The sequence below is a fragment of the Crinia signifera genome, chromosome 1, assembly GCF_055691185.1.
Source record: "Crinia signifera chromosome 1, ASM5569118v1, whole genome shotgun sequence".
Taxonomy (NCBI): Eukaryota; Metazoa; Chordata; class Amphibia; order Anura; family Myobatrachidae; genus Crinia; species Crinia signifera.
In genome coordinates, this window is record NC_139217.1 from 140,133,185 (window position 1) to 140,159,959 (window position 26,775).

Below are 26,775 nucleotides of genomic sequence, written 5' to 3' on the forward strand. Positions count from 1 at the left end.
AAATTCAATATAGGTTTTTACTAATAGGTAAATCAACTGCCATCTGGCTCCTACCTTCAACATTTTTTTTTCTTTTTGGAAAAAAATAAAAGTACAAAGCCAAAACACACTCAAGTGTTCAAATTGTAGAGGATAAATGCATATTTTTTTGAATCTTGAACTCAAACTCCACAACAGAATGAATTTTAGAGTCCAGTTAAGATAATAGACAGAGTAGGTTCCCACAACCAAAGTGCAGCTCGGGAGTAAACAAAGAACTTGGACAAATAAGACAAAATGTATAAAAGAATATCAAAACTAAGTAAAAAAGTTAAAATACATTTTAATTAAATAAAAAAAATAATTCTGAAATATAAGCTTCAAAGTGGAACAGACCATAATGGTGTGGATATTGAATTCTGACAAATAATACCAGACACATATTAATTAATAATTATATTTTCTGCATTATAGTTAACATATGTATTTTATTTTGTGTCACCCTTATTTTTCTTTAAGTATTGATACTTTGTTATAATTCAGACTTAAATTTTCAACAGTCTTTTGAAATAAATATCATAAAATAATAGATTCACATAATAAATATTCTTTACAATAAAAAAGTTTTAACAGACTTTTGTCTTAAAAATAGGCAATATTCAATTTTGTGATTTATACATAAAATATACAAAAAGCCAGGACTGTGGCTAAGGCAATTAAAACACAGAACACTTAAAAAATATATATATAAGAAACACAGAGGAAAACAGGTCACTGCCAGGAAACACAAAATATTGGTTCCCTGGGGGAAAGAGCTTATTTCGTTAAGGCTACTGAATTTTCTGGCACCTGAAAATAACACATTAGTAACAGAAACAAGATAAGGCAAACTGGAGGCAGGGGTGGATTTAAATAGATGTCCTTCAACATAGACTACTGTGTCTGATGCCAATATATAAACAATAAAGGAGGGGCTGGGAGTTAATGCAGATTAACTCACTACAGGCTGGTACTGAATGTATCCATACCCCATGAATAGTAATGTAACTGCAATTTGCATGACTTTTCGGGAATGCACTGCTTGCAATTACTGTAATAGCATTTCAGTACTTTCACAAAGATGGGGAAAAGCTGTTCTTTTTGGATATAAAAAATAAAATAAAATACACAATTTAGCCACAAAAAGTTAAGATCTTACTAAACGTAACCTTTTGTCATTTTTGATAAATCTATCCAAAGAGAATAAACAGATGTAGGTGTTGCCATCATTCCTCAAGACTAAACATGGTATTAATGTGCTCATGGCAAAGCCAACAATGTATCTAGATCAGTAACTGTGGAATTCTAGTAAAAAGGAGTAACCAAGGACATTAAAAGGGGCACTGGAGGTACTTATGAAAACATCTTTATATATGTAACCTACACAACAAATGGATCCGTATGTTGCTGAAGAACATCCCTCCATTAAAGTCAGGAGGGCTTTCCCTGGCCACGTGGAACCCCATCTAGTTTGCAATACACAGTATTTGAGTTCTTACATCGGCAACCAGGGCGGTTTACTCTGTCATAGCAACCACGACACAGTTTCAGGCATCCCTTGGCAGGAGGGTAGCAGAGCAAGCACGGTAAGAACACAGACATAGCTCCCATGCACAAGTATCTAGAGCAGCAGTGTGACTGTGTGCAAGAGCAAGGATTATCCGCATACGAGTCCCCCTCATCGTCATTGGAACAGTGGTAGAAAGCTGCTTTTACCAAACACATGCAAGTGCTATATTCCACCATGCTTTCAGCAGAGCAAAGACATTGACGATTGCAAGCCAGGCATGACGGTAGGGTCCTTGGGGCCGTGCAGTCTGTACACTTGCACTTTCCACATTGTTCACAAATAAACCGATGCTGTGTTGAGTCCAATTTTAAAGAGCTCTTTAGGTCATCTACTACCAATGCAGATGCCTTGGGTTGCATTCGAACTACCCTGTCCATCCTATGCCCAGAACTATTCCTCGGTGGTGGCGATTGTCCCAGAAGTTCTTGTTCAGAAGAAGCACTATTAGCGCTTCCAGAACTTGCAGCACTTCCCGTGCTAGTAGACCTACTGAGCACAGGAGCTCTTGCAATGTACACATGTCCTGTATTAGCCAAGTGAGGGGGTCTGTGCTCATTGTTATTATTCACATTAACTGGTATGATTTCATGAGTCCTCTCCTGTTTACTGTGCCGTGGCGCAGTTTTTGGCCCATGTTTCCTCACCATGGATGGGCCCTCTGTGTACTCGTTCCTGCTCCGGAGAGCTTTAATCTGGTCCAGAGACAAGATAGTTGCTGGTTGAACCTCCCGCTCATATTCCAACCGTTGCCTGCTGTCTAAAGAAGGCTGCTGGATGACAACTAATGAACCGCTTGTGCCATGTTGACTTTGTAGCTCCATCTGTAGTGATCTCGACTTCTGGCATTCAATGTGAACTTGGCATGCATCGGAAAACCTAAAAATGGCAAAAAACAATATTTAAAAATACAAGTAAAAAAAGAAACAGAAAAAAATGGATATATATCATAACAAAGAGTTATGTACTTTCATTCACTATGCACTAAATGCATGTATCAAATTGATACACTTTTGTGCAGCGCCTCAAGAACTGTCTCTCAATAAAAAAAACGGGGAAAAGAAAAAAGTTGCTGTTTTTTTTTCTTGCAGAAAGAAGGATCTTTAGCCCAGCAAGACCCAACTAGCCCATGATAAAGCAAAGCCTGCAGATGTCAAATAAGTGTCAGATTTATAGGCTTTGAAATAATGTATTGTCAAAGTAATTCTTTTTAGCACGTAACAAATGTACATCAGTTACTGAAATGTCTGTACAATTGTGCAGAATTAGTACTACTTCTGAACACATATTCATATTTTGATGAAGTATAATGAAAACTTGTCTCAATAGTTATGATTTTACTCGGTTGCCAAATGAAAATTTCAATGTGACTTCTTGAATCAACTTAAAAAGAAAAGTACACAGGGTGTTAACAAATTAGCTACATGCACCAAAATTAAATTCAAAAGTGTAACAAATAGGCAAAGCACAACATTATTAATATTATTGTTACGTTTTCTTAAATACAACTTATATTTATGTGTAACATCAGTGAGTTGCTAGTAGACCATGAAAACTGTGTTTATGTGTGAGAAATATCTAACTCTGTAGTACATATAGCAATAATAGCTTTACCCCGTCTGATACAACAGCCATATCCAGAGAGAAATCATGTACACAGCCCAGCATCACAGTAGCCTGCAGACTGAGGCAAGAGATATGCCAACTTTTGTTTTTTCGTGTGGTGACTGGCATGCAGAGCAGGGGAGCCGATAATTTAGGGAGGAAAGTGGGATCAAGCCGGTGGGGGTGGTGGAAATGCCAATTGAGAAGAGATGGGGAGACGGAAAGGAAGGAAAAAGTTATGAATGAAAACAAACCCTCGCAGTGAGGAGGAGGGAGAGGTGAACATGACCGCAGGGGGGCGGACTTTCCACCCATCCAGATGTAGTGCCCTGTCTTGTCTCATCCACTCCCTGTGCCCTAATGCAGGACACACCCCTGCTGGCTGCACGGGCATCATCCTGATAACACACCGATGTGCCCAGGTGGGACGGGATGGGGCCTGGCTACCCCTGCAGGGCAGCGCACACAGCGGCCTCCCTGTACTAGTACATGCAGTGTGTGCACCGCTCACCTTCCCCAGCCCCCCTCCTGGGATCGCTGCTGCCTGCCCAACACCTGCCGATCTGTGCATTAGCAGCGGCCCCTGTGGCCTTGCACAGATCACCGCACCTGCTCGGTGTGACTGCGGCTGGAGCACGTGCATAAGCGCAGATGTTCCCCCTATTCTGCTGCCGCTGACACGCAGGAGCCTCAATGCAGCAACAACTCACCTCGTTGCAGGCAGGAGTCACACACAATCCCATGTAACGCAGCACTGCGCCAGATCCAAGTGTTAAGCATGGGACATGAGGCGTGTCATACTACTCCAAGCCGAATAATCCCCAGCCGGCGCTGTGCAGTGACAGCAGGATAAATACATCCAACGGGTTCCAGGTCCTGCTCCGCGAGTGTGCGCTGGGCAGCCACCGTGCATCCCACAGGCAATGCTGGCAGTCCGGATCAGCGCAGCACAGGGGTTCCGTGTTGCTGCATGCGATGGGAGGAGGCTGGGAAGGGAGGACTCTGCCTGCTGGGACACTGCTCTGCAACTCCCTTGTTGTTCCTAGAGACAAGTACAATCCAGCGATCGCCTCCTTCCAGCAGGGCACAATCCCCAGACCGGTACTCCGCTCAGTGTGGCAGGAGAGCGAGTGATGATGATGAATGAGGGTGTCACACTCACAGCACAGCAGCTCCCTCCCCCTGCGGGCACTCACACACATACACTCACGCAGAACCTTCCACGCCTCGCGCTCCCCTGCCTCTGAATGAATGGATTCCTGGAACACTGGGTTTGTGCGAGGAGAGCGCGCTGATTGGCCGGCTGCGGAGAGTGAAGGAAAAACACAATGTGGGGCTGCCCCGCCTCCTGTGATTGGCTGAGGGAGAGGGCGCGCTCGCCGCTGCTGCACATTGCCGCAGTGGCCCGGAGCCTGGGAGCCGCAAGGTGCTTGTGGCCAGCTGCGCCAATACCGACCTGCTGGGACCGCGGCTCTGCCCGATGCTGCGGGCTGGCGTCGGGGCTGCTGGAGGGGGGATAGCATGCCATACTGCCGGCCCTGTCCCCGCAGGCAGGCAGGGAGGGGGCGTGGGGGGCTTCCTGCAGATAATGGACATTGCTCTGTGTGTAGGAGATAATCCCCGGCAGTGAGAGTGTGACAATAGCACGTACATGTGCCCTGGCCGCACTAATAACAGCCCCCTGCTGGGGGAGACACAGCAGCGCCCGGGGCAGCAGCAGGAAGGAAGGAGACCCTGTTACCTTGCCCTTCTCATTTCCGAGGATCAAAGGGCCGCATACTAATTACCCCATTAGAAGCCCCCGCTGCCCCCTGCCCTATATCAGGGGAGGGATAGAGTTAATCCCCGGTGTTATATTACAGTGTGACCTGTTGTGATCAGCGTCCCGGCCCAATACAGCAGCAGCATCCATTCTAGTGTACGGGGTTACAGGGCTAGTGCTCGCTGTGTGTAGTCAGGTCAGACACATGTTCTTATCTCCCAGTACGGCCAGTCTGACCAGTATACTCCCCAGGCTGCAGCACACTATAGTACTAGACGTGCCCGGATCACAGGGACGGCACATACAGGGAACAATATGGCAGACTCACTCGTGCATTGGATTTCACAGCTGCGGGAGGGAAATGGTTAACACTTATGTGTGTGCCCTGTAAATATTTGCACGTGAGCTGCACTTCCATATCGCACACCACCCAGCGCGGTCGCAGGCTGCTGCTAGTGCTACCGCTCCCCAGCGCTGCACACGCCGGTTGTGTGAGTGACTGCTGTCCCCAGGACAGAGAGAGCAGAGCACACTCACGCTGCCGGCCAGACCCAGCTGTCTGCTGCTGCTCATTGTGTGACAGAGGAAGCGCCACATCCGGGTCCGTCTTAATGTGAGAGATGGCAGGGAGCCTGGGAGGAAGCAACTCGTGGGGGTGGGGGGCTGTACGCACTGACTGCCCCACATCCCCATCACCAGCCGGCAGTGCGAGCTTCCTATGCGGTCTATAGGATGTACTCTGACACCTGTCCCTAGCTTCTGGGAGTCTCGTGTGCTCTCTCAGGTCATCATCTTGGTGTTTATTGCTAAATAAACATAGCATGGTTCTATAACTGTATATCCTGCCAGCTACTCTGTAGTGACGCTATGGCAGGCACAGGCAGCATCTGTAACATTACATCTACATTGTGGAGCATAGTAATTACACTTAGTCACATGCAGCTGCTGGGGACAGGATTTCAGCATGTTATTATAATGTTATTTATATGTATCCACTGTAGGTCATAGGTGATGCAAACATGCACTGTCTAAATAGACGATGGTTATTTTTGAAAAACCCATGAGAGACTAACTCCAGGCAATAGTTTTATTCATATATTTGACAGTCTACTAAACCATACTGTATATGACAAGAATGGAACCCACCTCCACAACACTTACTAGACCTTCTCCAACACAGCTGCATAAACTGATTCCAATATGAAAACTGTTGCCTGTTTATCACTGTAGGCCCACAAAGTAACAATCCTTACTGCCACATATTGCGGGGATGATGAGTGTATTTGGAAGCTATGAAGTAATGCTAGGACAGATTGATGCTCCAAAAAGCAGCTGTCCCAGTGACTGCAAATCTTGTATATTCTTTGCTAACTGAAGTGGCAAAATGTCCCCATAGTGTCCCGAGGTCACACAGGTGCACATGTTACCCAAAAATGACAAGTGGCTATACCTATGTATAGCAACCAAAGAAGACCTGTTGTATAATCCAGTTATCGAGTAACAATAGAATAACATTAGTACATAGATTTAGTATGGTGCTGTTTGTTTAAATGAGCCATGTATTGCTGCTAGTTTGTAAAAAAAAAAAAAAAAAGTATTGTCCATTATAGGCAGCAGAGTGCTCAGAGGGGCCTACATACGTAGCGATATACAGGCATTTTGTTAGCAATTTTACTTAATTTAACTACATTGCTTCGAAAATAACCCTACATCGCTGTGTGTTTGTGTAGGGGCCATAGCGATAGTGTGACCACATTTTTTTTTATTTTGGCAAGCAAATAGGCTAAAAATCAATTTTTAAGTTCGATTTTGAAACAAACAAAACAATGTGCAATTCTAAATAAACAATTTATTCTACCAATGCACATTTGAGATGTGGATTATGATAAATGTTCCAAAATCCCTGAACATACTATACGATAACAATGTCGTTAACAGTGTTATCATGCCAATCGTTCAGTGAGAATTACGGTGGGTCACTGTAGACCTCTTTACTGTACATACAGTCATATTTGGCCTATGTCATTTATGACTAGGTGCATATCATTCATTGTGTGGTAAAAAAAAAATATGTATGCATTATATCGTCCATTCTGTACTCTGGGGAATCCAAGGGAAATCAGTAAGGATATCGTTAGCTGCCTATCGCATAGTGTGTGTGAGGCTTTAAGACCCGTGCACAAGCGATATTGCTCATTTTAGCCCTTCTGAGTTATATTGCTCATTATATAGCCCATGGTATGCCCTGCTCGACAGCCGATGTGCGCTCTAGCGGGTTGTTAACAATCCCCTCCATCATCTATGCATGCCACCCACTGGCATTGGCCAGGTCCCCACTGCCGCTAAGATTGACGGCATTGAGGATCACCCAGGGTGTACGGGCAATATAGTGACAGAAGTAGAACTTAATTAAGCAAAACCTAATTGATTTTCCAAATTTTTGTTTAGGTAAATTGTTGACACACAAACTGCACAGGTGTTCCTTGGAATATATATCAGGAAGCATATAAAAACAGCAGATACAGCACCAGAAGGGAAGAAGTGCATGGTCAGTACTGCACAATATCTAACCTACTCTACCAGCCCATAAATGCTCAAGCACAACAGCAAAATAACATAGATACAATCACTTCTGGTTCATGGATTCATTCTTAAAATGTAAATAAAAAGAGGGGAGGGTGCCAGTAAAAATTGGGAAACAATATCTCAATATTATGTTGCTAGTGCTGTTAGTACTGGTAGCATCTGCCAGCCTGAATTGGCAGTTTCTCTCAGCATATTAGTACAATAGCTTTGTAGTACTCTAACAGCATCCTGTTAATATATTTTGTGTGTGTGTGTATAGAAACCCTTGGCAACTGTGGCTTATGATCTAAAAACCAATACTAGCACGTCCACTAGGTGGGGTAATTCATCATCCTCAGGCAGTAACAACATGTACGATGTGGTTTGACAAGTTGCATGCAATTCCCGGACAGATTTTAGGAATGGTGCCAATTCTACACTAATTCGTCAAGAAGTTTTGGTTTTATTTTCACAAATAGAAACCCAATGAAGTGGAACAAATCTCCCAAAATGAAAATCCTTGTTTAAATGGACAGTTATGGCCAAAACATGTAATTTGTATACTGTATATGAGGCATGAAGGGGAATCTATTCTCTTTATCCCCCCATTCCCCTCCTGTCAGTAACTTTATGGCCATCCTATGCATGGTTACGTAGTATTGAATATAGATATTCTCAGTGTGACATCATGGCTAGGCCCTTTTGTTTGATTCATTTAACCCTTTGAGTGCTAACATCTCTGTAAGAGATCTGCTAAATATCCACTAAAAATGCCAGTGTCGCTCACATACGCTATATAAATTCAAATAAAAAAAATGTTGCGTGAAAAAGATTATATTTCCTATATAAGGTAAACATTACATGACATTATGGGGAATTAAAATGTTTGCTTAAATTTTCACACCAATTTTGATAAATTCCCTCGGCACTCAAAAGGTTAATTTTTAGTCGATGTTGAATATTTTTAATATATAGATTTCATGTCAATTACACAAGCTTTGTACTGCCCCAAAGTGCTGAAGGATAGAAAAGCACATTATTTCTAAGTGGCTGCCTAAGAAGGTTACCTTTGTCTAGAGGACAGAGAAAAAGGCCTCACATTGCACATATTTACAGTAAAACCACTTTTTCACATTTTATCCATCCAGGTAATCTGACATTCCTCCGCAGCAAATATTACCTCTCCGCTCCACTACTTTACTAATTCATTGTATGGCATTGTACAATAACTGATCATTATCTAAATGCCTGAATGACTCCTTCCCATAGATGTTAGACAAATAGGCCACTTCACTAGTGCACAGTAATTGTGCATGTCACTGAAAATCATCTAATCTTACTCTCCTAAACCACTCGGGTTATGCAAATTCAATATATACATATATTTTTAAGTCATCTGAAAATAAATGTAATAATAGAAAAAAAAAAAAAGGAAAAACAAATAAAACCATGGATTCTTACTTTTACAAATGTAATGCCCATTACACATTATGCCACACACTGTACTGCCCCTTACACATTATGCCACACACTGTAATGCCCATTTATACATTGTGCCACACACCAAGATGCCCATTACACATTATGCCACACACCATGCTGCCCATTACATATTATACCACACACCATAATGTACATTACATATTATGCCACATTAGTGCTGCTTACTTACATGCTCATTGCTAGGGGTTTCTTGTTCAATGCCAGTGGCTTCATGCTCAATGCCAAGGGGGTTTCATGCTCATTGCAACAGGAGATTACAAGATCATTGCCAAAGGGGATTACATACTCATTGCCAAAGGGGAGCCCATTGCCAAGGGGAATTACATGCTCATTGCCAAGGGGGAGTTAAATGTTTATTGCTGCCAGCTGGGCAGAGAGCAGAGTGGTCACCCCATTGGTATTTAGAGCAGGTCCGCAGCTATTTGAAATCTTGCGCCTGCTTGCGAGACAATTTGAGCTTGCAGCCCGGCAGCCACACAGCAGCCGTTTGGCTCACGATTCGGCACAAGATTTCAAATCTCCTCAGACCTGCTCTGAATACCGTCAGACTGCCCACTGCTCTCACTCTCTCTCTCTGCCAGGCTGTCACCGCTCTCTGCCCGGCCGGCAGCTGTTCCCAACTCCCTGCACTGACCGCAATAGAGCAGACACGGTCAGCGCCCTGATTACTATGACGTCTTACTCAATGTCCTGTTTGACTGGACGAGTGAATGGCTTTCCATAGTCTTCTACTAGTCTTCTACTATCGAACGTCGTTCATCCCCATAAAAATCGCTCAGTGTATTATGCACTGAGCAATTTTTAATTTTTTTGGAAACTTGGCAAAAACCATGTGCACTGCAGGTGGGGCAGATGTAACGTGCAGAGAGAGTTAGATTTGTGTGAGTTATTTTGTTTCTGTGCAGGGAAAATACTGGCTGCATTATTTTTTAAACTGCAAATTAGATTTCAGTTTCAACACACCCCACCCAAATTTAACTCTCTCTGCACACGCTACATCTGCCCCACCTGCAGTGCACATGGTTTTGCCCATTTTCCAAACAAATTTGTATTGAGATCAGATCTGAATAGGGGCCTATGTGTAGTGGGATGTGGAGCACTCGCCTTTTTAACAAGTGATTTTCAACTTTGTTATAAAAATCAAAAAAGTATTTTATTCCAACTTGTACATCATACAGTGCTTTTTAATCCATCATGCCTCAACGTTTCGGTCCTTCAAACATGGACCTTTATCAAGGAGCTTTGTTCAGATGGAAATATCACGATCATCATAGTCACAGGAAAAGCCCTAAGAAGGCAGGATCAGTGCTGATCCTTTTTTGATTTTTATAACAAAGTTGAAAATCACTTGTTATAAAGGCGAGTGCTCCACATCCCACTACACATAGTGGGAACCCACAGACAATTTTTAGGGTTCATGCTACACACATGAACTCTTTGTTGGGCACCCCAATGTTGGACTTAAATAGTGTGAGTGCAGTCTAAATCCCACTATGGCCTTTATTCAGATCTGATCGCAGTACGGATGGTGTAATGGTTAGCATTACTGCCTCACAGCGCTGAGGTCATGGGTTCTATTCCCACCATGGCTCTAACTGTGTGGAGTTTGTATATTCTCCCCGTACTTGCGTGGGTTTCCTCCGGGTACTCCGGTTTCCTCCCACAATCCAAAAACATACTGGTAGGCTAATTGGCACCCAACAAATTAACCCTAAAAAAAAATGTCTGTGTGTGCATGTACATGTGGTAGGGAATATAGATTGTAAACTCCTCTGGCGCAGGGACTGATGTGAATGTTCAACTATACTCTGTAAAGCGCTGCGGAATATGTATGCGCTATATAAGAAACTGTTAATAAATAAATACATACATATATATATCAAGGTGTCTAAAAGGCCCCTGTTACCTGTTAGACACCTTGATACGCTGCCTGTGTTGCTGCTGCCTTGAGAGACTCCTGAGGGACCGAAACGTCGGCAGGCCACTTATTTGAATAAAATATTTTAACAGTCACATCAGTTCCTGCCCCAGTGGAGATTACAATCTATATTCCGTACCACATGTACATGCACACATACATTCTGGGGTTAATTTTGTGGGAGCCAATTAACCTAGCAGTATATTTTTGGATTGTGGGAGGAAACCGGCGTACCTGGAGGAAACCCACGCAAGTGCAGGTAGAATACAAATTCCACACAGTTAGGGCCATGGTGGGATTTGAACCCATGACTTCAGCGCTGTGGGACAGTATTGTTAACCATTACTGTATACGTGCTGCCCCATCATATTTCTTTTGTATATTTTATTTTGCTCTTAATTATTATTATTATTATTATTAAGAATTAATAAAACAACAGAATGGGGCTTCTATGGTGAGGTCACCAAAATTACCAAAAGCATTGGGAGAAGGCAACATAATAGTGTCATTTGTATTCTCATAAAACAGTTGTCTTAGGTGCAAGCAGTGATCTCCAACTTTCCAGCATTAGTGTCTGAGCAGTTCCATGTTTTATAGCTATCACTTTGGAAACCAAGTGAAAGCATTTTCCTTTCCATTACGCAGGCTATTCAATACTGTAACACACTCACAATTCTTTACGTGGTGTTTTGAATATTTACATGACTTAAAGTAATGTCTATATTTATACACACAGCTCCAAGTGTTGTTTTAAACCATACTGTACCTAGATTTAAGTATTTAACACTACAGGTCAGAGCTATTTTGCAGATAAATTATCTTCCTTCATACATGGCTTTTAGTTTCCAACTGCACCAGAAATAAAATATGCGTTTTTCCTACAGATGCAGCCCCATTTTCGCAGGTGCTGCTGTTGGGGATTTAGTTTCACCTTCCTGATGCAGGTGGAGCAAAATCCATGATAAGACTACCTATTGGGCCTAATTGGAAAGCCTCAGAAGAGACAATAACCCTTGGTCAATGACCACAGGTTATTAAAAAATTATTAGGCTATCATTCAACTGCTTTGGCGGGCAGACAAAACAGTGAACTAATATTATTGAATGACATCACACAAAACGGATTCTTCCCCACATTTTGAGATATTCAGGCCAAATTTTCAATTTCTTACACATTTTTTTTCCAATATCTACAAATCTGACATTTTCATTTCACAATAGTAGCGCATCTTAATCATTGGCCTCTCACCACTTTAGAAAAGTTATCTCCAATAAAGGGCTTATCTCCACTCTATATAAGTTACTTTTTGCCCCCACCCCAATCAGATAGAGACTCCTTAGTAAGGGCTTGGGAGATAGATTTGGCGGAATCCATAGATAATGAGATTGGACTGATATATATTCTAACATAGCGTCAAGTTCCATTTGTGTGCAAGTTAAAGAAAATACATACAAGTTACTTTATAGATGTTATTACATTCCCGCCTGACTTAACTAAATGCACCATGAAATATCCTCTTTGTGTTGGCGGTGAAATTTGCCTGATGTTTCTGCATATCTGGTGGAATTGTTTAAAATTAGTTCCCTATAGCTGAAAATTGGTGCTCTATCCTAGATCCTAGATATTTCCTTCTTTTGGTATGTGTCCCTGGGGCATCTCATCACCAGAATAAATCATTTACCCATATAGTTTTTGTTGCCAGATACTTCATGGCCTCAACTTGGAATTCGTAGGGGAAATCATAGCCAAAATATGGCATATCCATTCTATTAAATTTCACCAAAATACTAAAGAGCTCTTCTAAAGAGTTTGTCAAGGTATGGGAACCGTGGACTTCATATTTCCAAATTGATCACTTTCTATTTTGTTTTATGACATACTGACCGCAGTATATGCTAAGTCTTATTTTTTTATTCTTCTAAATTGAGAAATCTCTGAGGAGACTTTATAATGGACTTGCCTTCGAATGTGCCCTATGATTGCCTTTTGCAATAGGCACTTTTTCAATTTGCATATCTCTTTGTTATTGTATGACAATACTGTTGGACCTCTACATAGGTAATTACTGTAAAGATTCTCCTCTTACTTTTTGTTTTTTTATAAAAATTATTCCCCCCCCCCCCCTTTTTTTTTGAATTTACTGCATCATGCCAAATTTCAATCTGCATAAAACTTAGGAAGGTATGTCACTTTAACTCCTATATGCTTAATGAAGAAGATGTGGATTTAGATGTGGATCATGTGGCCCCTACACAAGATACAGATTTAGGGCCCCTCTCCCTCAAACAATTCATAGAACTATATTTTCATTCCTGATTTATGCCCCTTACATTTCTTGTTGCTGTTGTTACTCATTATATTTTTTATTACTGTATATTACTTTACCTCTTCACTGATTGCACCATACCCCCTCACCTCTAATTTACATGATTACACCACTCAGTTACTGCATTTTAGATCAGTCCTCCCCTCAATGAATGTAGCAGGTCCCCAAACCCCATTATTAAACCCTCACGCACTGACTGCATTGTATATGAGTAACACAAGCTGTAGCGGATTCGGTATGAAATCCCGACATGGTCAAAATACAGACATTTAAAATCCTGACAAGGTCAAAATACCGACATTTAAAATACAGACAAGGTCAAAATACCAACATATAGAATGTAGACAGGTGAAAAAGTCAACATGACTTTCGGTCGACAGGTCACAAGGTCAACATGGGTTTTTTCAGTTTTTTTACCCAAATGTCGACACAGTCGACATGGACACAGTTGAAAGTCAACCGCAGCCCCTCACATCACTCGCTTCGCACGCCATGCTTCGGGCACGGTGCCTCGCTACGCTTGGCACACTCTTTTATTCTCCCACCACGCCCTAGTGCAGGGCTGGGCAACACCGGCCCTCCAGATGTTAATGAACTACACATCCCAGGATGCTTTGCATTAGTTTTGCTATGTGGCCATGCTGAAACTGATGCAATGCATGCTGGGATGTGTAGTTCATCAACATCTGGAGGGCCGGTGTTGCCCAGCCCTGCCCTAGTGGATGGTAGGGCATGAAATACCGCCTGTCGCCACTTGTTGGGTCAACAAACAGTAAAAAAAAACCATGTCGAACTCGCGAACTGTCGACCAAAAGTCATGTTGACTTTTTCACCTGTCTACATTCTATATGTCGGTATTTTGACCATGTCGGGATTTTAAATGTCGGTCAATGGTTGTCGATTTTTTGACCGTTGGGATTTTGACTGCATCCCGCTGTAGCATCACCTTACTCATTATTATCACCTTTTACTCACTGACTGATTTTTATAACAGCATTTTAGAATACCCATAATTACACCCCTCAGTCAGTGACTGTATTGATTGTATATCAGTGCCCCCTCACTGATTGTACTGCCTGCTATAATCAGTGAGGAGGGGGGAGGGGAAGAATTGATATACGTGTCATTGAGTCATTGCAGTAAAAGTGCTACATACCTCTGCTTAATATCACTGTGGTCACCCTCAAAGTACTTCCATTGGGAAGTTATGCACTGCTGCCAGCACCTAGTCCACCCTTCAAAACAATTTTGGAACTGGTTTTGTGGAATGGCCCTAAGAGCTGCCATTGTATTACTCTTGATGTCATCAAAGTTCTTTCCTTTCAATATTTTCTTTACCTTCAGGAGCAAAAAAAAAAGTAATTGTGTGTGGGGGGGGGGGGGGGCTAGATCCGGCGAATAGGAGGGTTTTCCAATGCAGTTGTTTATTTACTAGCCAAGACTCCCATGTGAGCAGGTGCATTTAACTGTTGGAAAACACTTTGAGTTGTTTCCGTCAACTTTGAACTTTTCAAGTAGCATTTTCGGTACTGTTTACCTAGCACGGCGCCCATCGCATTGATCGCATGTACATCGCATGCCATTATAGTGGCATGCGATGCCTGCGATGCGATGGGTGCGATTGTAGCGATTTTACATAGGGAACAATGTTAAATTACCTTCCAATCAACCAGATCAACCCAATGGCCCCGATTTTACATAGGGAACAATGTTAAATTCCCTTCCAATCAACCAGATCAACCCAATGGACCCGATTTTACATAGGGAACAATGTTAAATTCCCTTCCAATCAACCAGATCAACCCAATGGCCCCGATTTTACATAGGGAACAATGTTAAATTCCCTTCCAATCAACCAGATCAACCCAATGGACCCGATTTTACATAGGGAACAATGTTAAATTCCCTTCCAATCAACCAGATCAACCCAATGGCCCCGATTTTACATAGGGAACAATGTTAAATTCCCTTCCAATCAACCAGATCAACCCAATGGACACGATTTTACATAGGGAAGAATGTTAAATTCCCTTCCAATCAACCAGATCAACCCAATGGACACGGTTTTACCTAGGGAACAATGTTAAATAGCCCCCAGACCACAAATTGAATAGAATAACCACCCTGAAGTGTGAAATGCCCCCCCCCCCCCATTGTTAACGTCACCCCACGGTCAACGCCATCCCGAAGCGTGGCGAGCGCAACGGTACGCGTCCTCCGACCTTTTCATACCCCCACTATCCACGTCGGCGTGGAGTTAAGAATAGAAAGTGTGGCAAGCGCAGCGAGCCACCGAGCTCGAAGCGTGGCGAGCCCCGAGAGGGGACGCGGATACCTTCACAGGTATCCGCGTCCCCTCGCGGGCTTCACAGGTATCCGTGTCCCCTTGCGGGGCACGCTACGCTCGCCACGCTTTGGGCTCGATGGCTCACTGCGCTCGCCACACTTTATATTCTCAACTCCACACCGACGTGGATAGTGGGAGTATGAAAAGGTCGGAGGCCGCATACCGCTGCGCTCGCCACGCTTCGGGATGACGTTGACCGCGGGGTGACGTTAACAATGGGGGGGGGGGCATTTCACACTTCAGGGTGGTTATTCAATTCAATTTGTGGTCTGGGGGCTATTTAACATTGTTCCCTATGTAAAATCGTGTCCATTGGGTTGATCTGGTTGATTGGAAGGGAATTTAACATTGTTCCCTATGTAAAATTGGATCCATTGGGTTGATCTGGTTGATTGGAAGGTAATTTAACATTACAAACACATAAGATGCCTGCGATTTGCGGCAAGATACCCGCGATATAGATCGTGGGCGCCGTTCAAGGTAAACAGTACCGCATTTTCAATACTTCCAAATAGTAAACTGGGTTAATGTTAATTTATTTATTTATTTACAGTTTCTTATATAGCGCAGCAGATTCCATTGCGCTTTATAATTGTGTCACTTGCTCTGTTATGCTCTTGACAGTCAGTTGACTGCACATCCTAGCATGCCCTGTAACAGTTTTAGCATGGCCAAATAGAAAAACTGTGGCAGGGCATGCTGGAATATGTAGTTCTACAACAGCTGAATGGCACAGTGGTACACTAGTACCATCCAGCTAGTTAATACATAATCATAGCACCCAAAACACTGCAGTCACCTCATCAGACATTGTACATTACATATCAATATTCTAACCAGTGTTTGCTTGTTTGAAATATCACAGCTCTGGAATCTAGGTGCTATTGTCACACGGCATGTCAGAGTCACTGCCACAGCTGCCATTAGATTAGCTAAAACCACCTAGCTGTAATCGCTCTCATGCATGCCTGTAATAGGGTCATATTACATAGGATCATGTGCCCTGGTCAAATCAACTATTGATCGTCACCTCTGCCTATGCAATCAGTACTTCTATGTTCTTGGTATGGAACTGGCAGTAATATAATACCTGACTTGTGTTTGCCTACCTGTTAATCCGGTTTTTCGGATTTCTGAGCCAATTCTTTTCTTTGAATTTTTAGTTGCATGACCTTAAAGCATGATAATGCAACCATGTTGTTTTAAACATTTTTTTGCACTGAATAAATAAACTAACAAATATAACTACTCACTAAAAATAATATCCCAGGAAGATGCACCTCGAGTCCTGTTGGAGAAAGAGCACTACAATATATAAATACAATTATTATTACAGTTAAAAGCCCCAGGGTTCTATTTATTAAAACAATATCCTTCCGTATTGCGCATATTGTGGTGATTTGGTAAGTTTTATGGATTGCTATATACAAATACCGGCCTATACATGTACAAGTGCAGGCTAGTGAAGAGCCTGAGCTCAAAAAAGAACATTAAATTGTAGCGCATAGTCTTAACCCATTTTGACCCCATGCCATTTTAAATGGACATTAAATGTATTGCGTTTCCTGCATTGTGATGGCGGTTGCCATTCATATCCCAATGTCCAACTAAATGTTCAAAAAGCCTGTGGAAAGTTCTCCAGCAGATGGTAAAGTATCGAAAAACTGAATTAGAACAAATCGCAATGTTTTGGTGTACCAGCTACAAGGCTTTACGTTCAATAAATGAAAATTCAGCCTGTAGCGAATAGCTGTGATACAAAAACCATATGGAAACCACAATTAGACCCCCCACAATGACAATCTATGTACATACATTTAAGATTACATGAAGCACAAATGAGGCATTTTATAGTTTTTATATCAACTCCAGAAGAAGCATGATACCTTTAATACAGAGATATTTAAATAAGAAATGAGGTATTCCACCATCTGATGTCCTCCTGACTACTTTGCGTTTGAGAAATATCCTATGAATGCAATGTGGAAGTATTCTAAAATTGTTTTCTTTGTTTGATAACAATAGGTGCTTAGCATTCAATAAGAGGAGCGTGACGATCAGGAAGTGGCTGCACAAGGCAAGCATATCGCATTCCATCGTTTAACAAACACTGAGGAGTGCAGAGTAATTCTAGGGCAGCACTTCCTAGCTGGGCACTTCCAATTACATTGCTCTACTATTGTTGCTGTAAGGATCTAAGCTCCAAGAGAAAACAAAACAGATGCAGCAAAGAAATATCGGTCTTTACAGTTGTTCCGGCAGTTTTCTGTGATCCAGTACATCATATGGTATCAAATGACTAATTAGATTAGAAGCAAAGTAGAACATATTGAAGTATGGGCGCTCTATAGCGATAGTAACATTTGCTGTACCCATGCCATGGTAGTTATATATGTACAGTTATATATTTAAAGTAGAAAACATATTTTTTTAGTCTAGAACTGTATTTTTATTTCTGATAGTCTCAGTTTTTGGAATTCCCTGGATATTCTCCGGTCACAGCCTGTGACCTGTGTTCCTGCAGATATTCCTGTTCTTTAGACACCTACTACAACAGCCTGTATTGAGCCTAGTCCTAGGTTTTCTGCTCTTCAAGATCACGGATGGGACATCCCTGGACTGGTGTAGATCCGTGGCTGACTTTGCTTCAGAGTAGGTCTGCCGTGAGTAACATTATGGGTTGGCCAGTAAAAATGGGACCATCTTTTTAACTTTATTACAAGATGATGCATTAGCCTGTAGGTTTCTTCTTGCAGATAATGACATCATAGAGCAACTTTTATTCAGTTTTATTCACATGTGCCCTTTAATCAGGGATTTGAGCAGGGGCAGAATAAGGTCTGTGGGGGCCCTGGACAACAAAAACTGTGGGGGCCCCCTCCTCTCACCCCCCCCCCCCTGCAGCCTAATTAGGCAGATGCAAGTCGGCTGTTCAGTGGCTTTACAGCAGGGCAACAGTGGGATATATCCTCGACTTGCAGACCAGACCAGCAGGGTCTCCAGCGTCACTGTGGACACGCCGTCAATGCGTCACGTAAGGACTTTGTCAGGAGGTGTGTCTTGAGGCATCATAGGTGAGTATAAATAGCTAACTTCTATTGTAATCAGCTGTGTCTACTAAACGCTGTCAATTAAATAATCACATTTCTACTGGGTTCTTTCCTAGTATATACAAGTACATGCGGGTAAAACATCACAATTTAAGAACAATTATTCAATAACTAAAATAAAATAAGCACTTTAGTGTTAATCACATGTAAAATACATATATTGATACAACATTTTATACAGATACATCAATCCAAAAAACTTTTTAATAAAAAAACACATTGTACCATATAAAAAGTTTATACCATAAAAAAAGTTAATGATTCCTACACATTTTGGTACTGACAAATTATCTAATTCATCTTACTTATTAGACCTATGAAGGAGTAAAAAGAAGAATAAAAAACGAAACAGAGAAGACAAATTTTAGTAATTAGACAAGGATAACCAATGTTCTTTAAACAAGGTTAACATAGTAATAGACATAATAAATATACAAGGATATCCAATGACCGTTTGAATTTTTACCAAGAACAAATTTTAATTGAATGACTAATGACACTGAATCTGCATCACTCATGATCACCCCCCTCAGCATGCCAATGCAGACAAAGGAGCCGTAGCTCAACAACAATGTCACACCTATCTGACGGGGAATTCAAGAGCTTAATGCAAAAAAGGAACAATGTCAATACTCTCATTCATTCCTCGCGGGAACATGGTATTGGCTGTGTAAATCCAATACGTTTCTCTTTTACTGAGTTTACTTAGTATGTCACCGCCTCTTTCATCTAATGTGACATGTTCCAATACGTGACATGTTCCTATGTAGAAATGTTTTATTTCTCTTTCTTTATACTTTAGCAATTCTGTTCTATTACGTTTTCTAGCTTGTTCTTTACAGTCATTAACCAAACCAGAGGGGTATTTTTTTTCTAGAAACCGCTTACTATAAACATCCGCTTGTTTTGCTGGTATTTTCACAGTTTCTACGAACTCTAATAAATTGGGAGTAGGGTATATTTTTTATCCATGTTTTTTATAGTGGCAGCTATCGTAATGTACATAACTATTGCTGTCCACTTTTTTAATATATATGTAGATGTTTCTAATATATTGGTTTGATTGGACCATTTAGAAGTGTCCAATAGTAAATCCAAGAATTCGATTTGATTTTTATTTATTTTAAATGTAAACTTGAGGTTAAACTGATATTAATATCAGCAACAAATTTATTAAATACAATTTCATCTCTATCCCAAATAATCAGGATATCATCGATATATCTTTTATATCCTATAATATTATTTTTATAGGTATAATTAAGATCTACTTTACCCTCCTCCCATTGCTAGGTGCGTATGGAGTCCCCATAGCTACCCCCTGTAGCTGAAGGAAAAATTCCCCCTGGAAGACAAATACATTATTGATCATCACTAAATTGATACATTCAATAATAAAAGCTCTAAATTTTTCATCAATTGTGTCAACTTTATCCAAGTAATATTTGATAGCTTCAAGTCCACCTTTATGCGGGATTGAGGTGTATAAGGCTTTAACGTCAATAGTACACCACATATATGTGTCAAGCAAGTCTATGGCCCTTATTCTGGTTGGTGCGGCCGGAGCCGCACACGGTGCTCCGGCCGCACAAACCAATCCCCGCCCACGAGACGGATCGCCACGGCCGTCCGTACACGGACGGCTGGCGATCCGCATAAAAATGGTGGAGGCGTACGCCTCCACCATGGTGGGAGCTGCCCCCTGCATTCGATGGTCGTCGACCATCGAAGGCAGGTCCGCACGCCACAGCAGCTCCCGCAAGCTGAGACCACACGGACAATCGTCCGTGTGATAGCTTGCATGGGGGCTGAGAGCTGACATCCGGCGACGTCAGCTTTCCGCCCCCATGAGTTGCGTCATACCCTCATTACCATGCATACGCCCCGCGTTTGCATGGGAACGCCCATGAAACGCGGGGCGTACACATAGGGAAATGAGGGTATGAAGCCCCTCACGCCCCTATACGCCCCCTTTGCGGCGGACGAAATCCGTCTGCGGCGAAGGGGGCTGCACATGCGCAGATTGACCTCTGCGCATGTGCAGAATAAAAACATCGGCGGTACGGCCGCACGCGGGCCGTACCGTCCGAATTAGAATAAGGGCCTATATCCTGTACATACATGAGCACTTGGGTGGAATCTTTAATATAGGATTTTAATTTACTAACATACTTCTGTATTTGTAGGTCTACAAACTCTGATAGCCCTGATCTAGCTGAATTTATGCTGGCTATTATAGGTCATCCTGGGGGTTTTTCAACCTTTTATGAATCTTTGGGACATAAAACAAAGCCAATGGTGGATTTTTATTGATGCTATAACGGCGCCTTTTATTATACCATCATGTATGAGAGTTGTAATATTCTTTATTATTTTGGCAGTTAGATTAGGTTCTATTTTGACGTATGTCTCTTTGTCATTTAGAAGTCTATAGGCTTCCTCCAAATAGTCTTCATGATTTAATATAACTATACTCCCCCCTTATCAGCCATTTTAATCACTATATTTTTATTCTTTTCAATTTTTTTATGGCACCTCTTTCATTGCTTTTCAAATTATACCTGTTTCTAGTTTTGTTTTTATCATTACATAAATTGTCAAAATCATTTTAAATTAATTCAAAAAATGTTTCTATATTGTTTCCCCTGGATTCTATGGGGGAAATTTACTAGCGGCCAATCAGGAGCAGAGAAAGTCGCTTCTCCTGTTCGCTGGTGCCCGAATCCCCTCAGTAGCATGCAAGTGGATGCATTCACTGGGGTAGAGAATTCAGCCCACACTGAGCGTGTTTGAATTGGCCCCAAAAGAATGCAGCGCCAGATTGAGATGTTTGTGTTGTCTAGCAGAAGCAAATATAAACAAAATTTCGGTACTTGTTTCCTAGCACGGCGCCCACGATATTCAGTCGTATGGCATTGTATTCATTGTATCGCATCGCATGACATATACGATTTTTAATTGTATAAGCATCCTCTGACCTTTCATACCCCCACTATCCACATCGGCGTGGAGTTGATGTTATATAGCGTGGCGAGCCACCGAGCCCGAAGCATGGTGAGCGCAGTGTTCCCCGCGAGGGGACACGTATTACTTTAAATGTATTCCGCGTCCGCTCGCCACACTTTGGGCTTGGTGGCTCGCTGTGCTCGCCACACTATCTAAATTCAACTCCACGCCGACATGGATGGTGGGGGTATGAAAAGGTCGGAAGACGTGTACCGCCGCCCCTCGCAGGCTCGCTGCGCTCGCCACGCTTTGGGTTGGCGTTGATAGTGGGGGTGTCGTGGGGGTGCTTTTAACATTGTAAGCACCCATTACGTTGCTTATACAATTAATGCTCTTATAGGGGGCCATTTAACATTGAAAGCACCCATTAGGGTGCTTATACAATTTAAAATCATATACAAACGCATTGTATGCCATATACAATGGTATACAATTTTAAATTGTATAACATTGGGTGCCATCGCGTCGCATACCATTGTAAGGCTTATGGTATGCAATGCGATGGACGCTGTGCTAGGAAACAAGTACCAACATTTCTAATCAAAATAACCTCATGCGCCAGTGAGTGAGGTCATGAACTGCTGGTTCATTGCAAAAAAATGCTACCGCAGTCCATTGCGCAAAGAAGAGCGGAGGCAAGATGGGGTCCGCTGCATGGAGCAGCCTTGCTCTGTCCTGGGTAGAACCTCACAGCCTAGCAACACGGGTTGTAGTTTTGTAAATCCTTGTAAAACTATAACCTACACTGAATTAGGATCCATCTCACTAATGTGATTGTGTGTGCCGGAAGTAGTGTGCGATTTACTGTCTCTCTTAGAAAGAAAATTTGATTAAAACAAAAGTAATGTTCATCTGCCAGCCACCAAGAAATTAACATTTGAAGGCTCTTTTAAATCTCTATGGTGGCAATCTTCTGTGGGTTATCTGGATATATCTCACGTACTTAGAACTATTTGCAGAAAAATATACTCCTTTGTTTTAAAAAGTAACAATATGTTTGGCATGCTGGAGGAAATATTATATATGTTGTTTATAAAATATATACATGTTACCAATATCTAATGCTCCACATCCTTCCCATTCACACCGAAAGCAAATATTAAACAAATATGTTCCACCCCCCATAGTAATGCTTGCGTTATAATAAGGTTGTTACATTTGTCAGAGGACATTTTGAAATCACAGCACTTACCATAATAAACATTGGGGTTTATTATATTGTTTTTAAAGCACCTACATCAGATGAACCTTTTGGAAACCCTTATAGCACAAGCTTCAAATAAATCTCAGCAATCGGATTAGTTTGGTTTCCCTGGGCGGAAAAGGATAAAGACTGACATCTAATACTAGGCTCTGATTAATATCTCATTGTTGTGTGAGCTCATTCATTCCTTAAATGTTTGTGGACTACCTTTATGTCTTACTCCATTCCCCGGGTGTATGGTCTTTTCTTCTTACAGTATTTAGGTGCTGTTTTGTAATATTCCTGTTATCGTGTTAACTAAAATCAGGGCCGGTGCTAGGGTGTCCGGCGCCCTCCTGCAAACCATAAATTTTGCGCCCTTTCACATTGCCATTGCAACAAGCTGCAGCCCGATTGTGGGAGCGTATGCAACATGAGATCCTACGGAGGATCTCGGGTGCATGTACATGTATGCATACACCATCTCAGTGCTGTGTCTGCAAAATGTTGTAGGTGCCCATACACACTGCGAGAATCGTTATGGGCTAGATTGCATCGCATCGCACGGCATGCATGCAATGTGTGTGCGATGCATTCCAAAAGCAGTACAAAAAGTATCTGCAGCACTCGTGACTGAGGGGGAAAGGAGGGGAGAGAAGGAGGAGATGGAAGAAGAGGGGAGGAGATAGAGGGGGCGGAGTGATGTGGACTGGCAGCGGCACTGGCACAGCAGACTGAGAAGAGGGAAGGAAGGGGAGGCGGCGCTGCTGCCTGTTCGTCATTTGATTGACAGCTGACAGGCGCAGGGTAGGGGGCAGGGTAGGGGGCGGATCCGGACATGACATGTCATCCAGGCATTCACAGACAGCGCTACATGAGTCAGCGCAAGTGTCCGTGTGGAAAAGGGGGCATGTCGAAGGAGGAGGACAGTGTGTGTGCGGTGCATTGAGCTGCTCAGCCTTCTCTTTTGGTGCACCAGACCTGTGACAATCCCTACTCTGTCTCAAACCAAGCTGCTCAGCCTCTCCATACTGCTGCCGGCTGTCAGACAGGCGCTGCGGGCGGCGTGCAGGAGGCAGTGACAGTGAGGGCTGAGGCAGCTTTAGCAGAGCAGGGAGGGAGACAGCGCCTTTTCAGCATGGCGCCTCCCTGCTTTGCAGGAGCTGCTGAGTGGGTAGCGCCGGCCCTGACTAAAATCATAAAAACCTGACAAACAGCATCTAATTAGTACACAATTTCCCATTCCATTAGGCTTTCTGGGAAGCACAACATGAGAGAACCCGGGAGCTGCATGAGGCTAATCATAAATCCCATTATCTCTATTATTCAGAAAGTGCCATCTGGTGCTACACCAGCTCTAACGTTCTAATATAGCCAGGAAATGCCCACATGGTGCAACATTTCTTTTTTTTTTTTTTATTCCTTTTTATTGAAAATTTTTCGACATACAGACAGAAAAAATTATCAACAGACAGTGTTTTACACATTTTAGAATCATGGCCCTGGGGATAACGATAAGATCGATTTCATTTAGTTTTCACCATCTTTGATTCACCATCAAATCATTCTTCCCCAGTATTCAATGTATCATTTCACATGACATAAAACACTTCTAACATTTAACACACTTTAACATTTAACACTTAAAGCCCAGTCTATTCTAACCCTAAACAGTAGTCTCCTTAGTTTGCCGCTATTGCTTCTCGTATATTAAGTCAGTATCGAGGGATGAAGAGAGAGAAGATTACTTATGTATTAACTAGTCTGTTGCCCCCATATCCTACAATCAGTATGTCTTATACCCAAAGGAGCTCTTCTCTTTTCTTTCTAAGTTATTGGTCACTCCCCTCTTGATGACCCATGAGGGTTTTAACTTACAAAAGGCCTGTGTATATAAATTGCCCTTAGTGGCCATGTTGCATGGCCTCATTGTCTGGCTGGGAGGGAATATATCCCCATCTGAGTATATCCATCATTTGAACCTTATACTTATTGTGGATTCTAATTTGTTCTTGTGAAAAAAAGAGGAAAAAACTAGGAGGGAAAACCAAAACCTTTGTATAATCGTGCTGTTTTTACACATTATTGGTCTGTCCACCGACTCCGAATTTTAGTGAATGTATTCAGTGTATTCCTGGAACTATGTATAAGTTTCTCGTGGTCAGCATTGAGTGAAAAAAAAAAAAGGGGAAATAAATAAATAAGTAAATAGCTAAATTTTTAAATGTTACAAATATTATCCTTTATATGGTCGTGCTATTTTTACACTATCGGTCTATCCAACGACTCCAAATTTTAGTGAATTTACTACGTGTATTTCTAAAAATGTGTATAAATTTCTCGTGATCAACCGTGTAATCCACCAGTGCTTTCCATCCTTCAAAATCTGGTTCAGTATCAGCCAGCCATGTCCTAGCAATCATTACCTTGGCCAGGGCGCATACATTGTTAATGAAGGCCTTATCCTCCTTATTTAGATAACCATCACTAATCATATTCAACAGACAACATTTATTTTGTCAAACATGCTCTATTGATGCCCAAATCTACAAGAGTTCGTATAACTTTCTCCCAAAAGGCCTGAATTTTTGGGCATACTCAAATCAAATGATAAAATGAGCCAGTTGACAATTGGCACTTTGGGCAGATATCCGATGATCTAGCACCAAACTTCAACAATCTTGTCGCTGTTAAGTATGCCCTATGCAACATAAACATCTGCACCTGCTGCACTCTGATCGAATTTGTAGCAGCTGGCACAGCTGCCATTGCCTTGGACCACTCATCTGGGTCTATTGGCCCTACATCATCCTCCCATTTCACACGCAGCTCTTGTAGCTCACCCCCTTCTACTGATAGTAATAGATTGTAAATTACCGAGGTTAATTTATTTTTCTTGTCCGATCTAAGCACCTTTTTAACTGGAGATAGCCCAAACTTCGGAGGCTTATCCTTAAAGTATGCCTCAAGTGCATTTCTCAATTGGAGATATCTAAAAAAGTGCTAAGAGGGTACCGAAAATTCTGCCTGTATCTGACTAAATGATTTAAGTGTATCACCATCATAAACCTGGCTCAGGGATATTATCCCAAATGGTTCCCACACTTTAGCAACTTGGAGGTATTTAATCCCCTTTAGTACCAAAGGGTCACTTAGGGGAAATTCATCATCTAGCTCAAGGAATCCCAGCCGCTTATTTGCCTCCCGCCAAATTTTAACCGCTTGAACCACTATGGGTATATCCTTACTACTTGTCTGTCCTCTTACTAATTTCTGCAGGGGGGAGATCCCTCTTTCAGACTGTGAGATTACATCCACTATCCCCGCATTCTGGACTTCGGGACTGACCCAGTCTAATAATAACGTCAGCTGGCTTGCCATATAATACAGTTTAAAATTAGGTAATGCTAAGCCCCCCTTGTCCCTCTTTTTAGTTATATATTGTAGTCGTACTTTAGAGCTGGCATTATTCCAGATAAAGGTGACAAGCATATTATTTATTTTTCTAAAATAGGAATCCGGTACGTATTGGGGTGAATGCTGTAATATATACAGGAATTTCGGGAGCACTATCATTTTTATCAGGTTCGCTCTACCTGAGACCGTCAATGGTAATTTTGCCCATATTTTGATTTTATTAGCTAAATAGACTAGTAGAGGGTCCAGATTTTATTCCCTATATTCCGCAGGGTTCCGGGATACCCACACTCCCAGGTATTTAAAGGTTTGCACCCATTTTAATGGTGTATCCACTAGTGTGGATCCCGAATCAATTGATCTAATTGAGAAAATATTGGATTTACTCCAATTTACTCTGAATCCAGAATAGTCCCCAAATCTCATGATCTCCTTCATTACATTGGAC

General features: G+C 42.0%; 1 protein-coding gene across 2 annotated transcripts; it reads right to left on the reverse strand.

Annotated features, from left to right (window-relative positions):
- Positions 1-305: 305 nt before the first annotated feature.
- On the reverse strand, positions 306-4,504 carry SPRY1 (sprouty RTK signaling antagonist 1). 2 transcript variants are annotated; one of them, XM_083174265.1, is made up of 2 exons: positions 3,901-4,504; positions 306-2,464 (listed from the first exon to the last, which is right to left on the reverse strand). In XM_083174265.1, the coding sequence occupies exon 2, from the start codon at positions 2,407-2,409 to the stop codon at positions 1,450-1,452; it is 960 nt and encodes a 319-aa protein (XP_083030391.1). In that variant the 5' UTR covers positions 2,410-2,464; positions 3,901-4,504; the 3' UTR covers positions 306-1,449. The 2 variants fall into 2 exon arrangements, with proteins under 2 accessions (XP_083030391.1, XP_083030381.1); XM_083174255.1 differs by lacking the exon at positions 3,901-4,504 and adding an exon at positions 3,200-3,679.
- Positions 4,505-26,775: the final 22,271 nt, after the last annotated feature.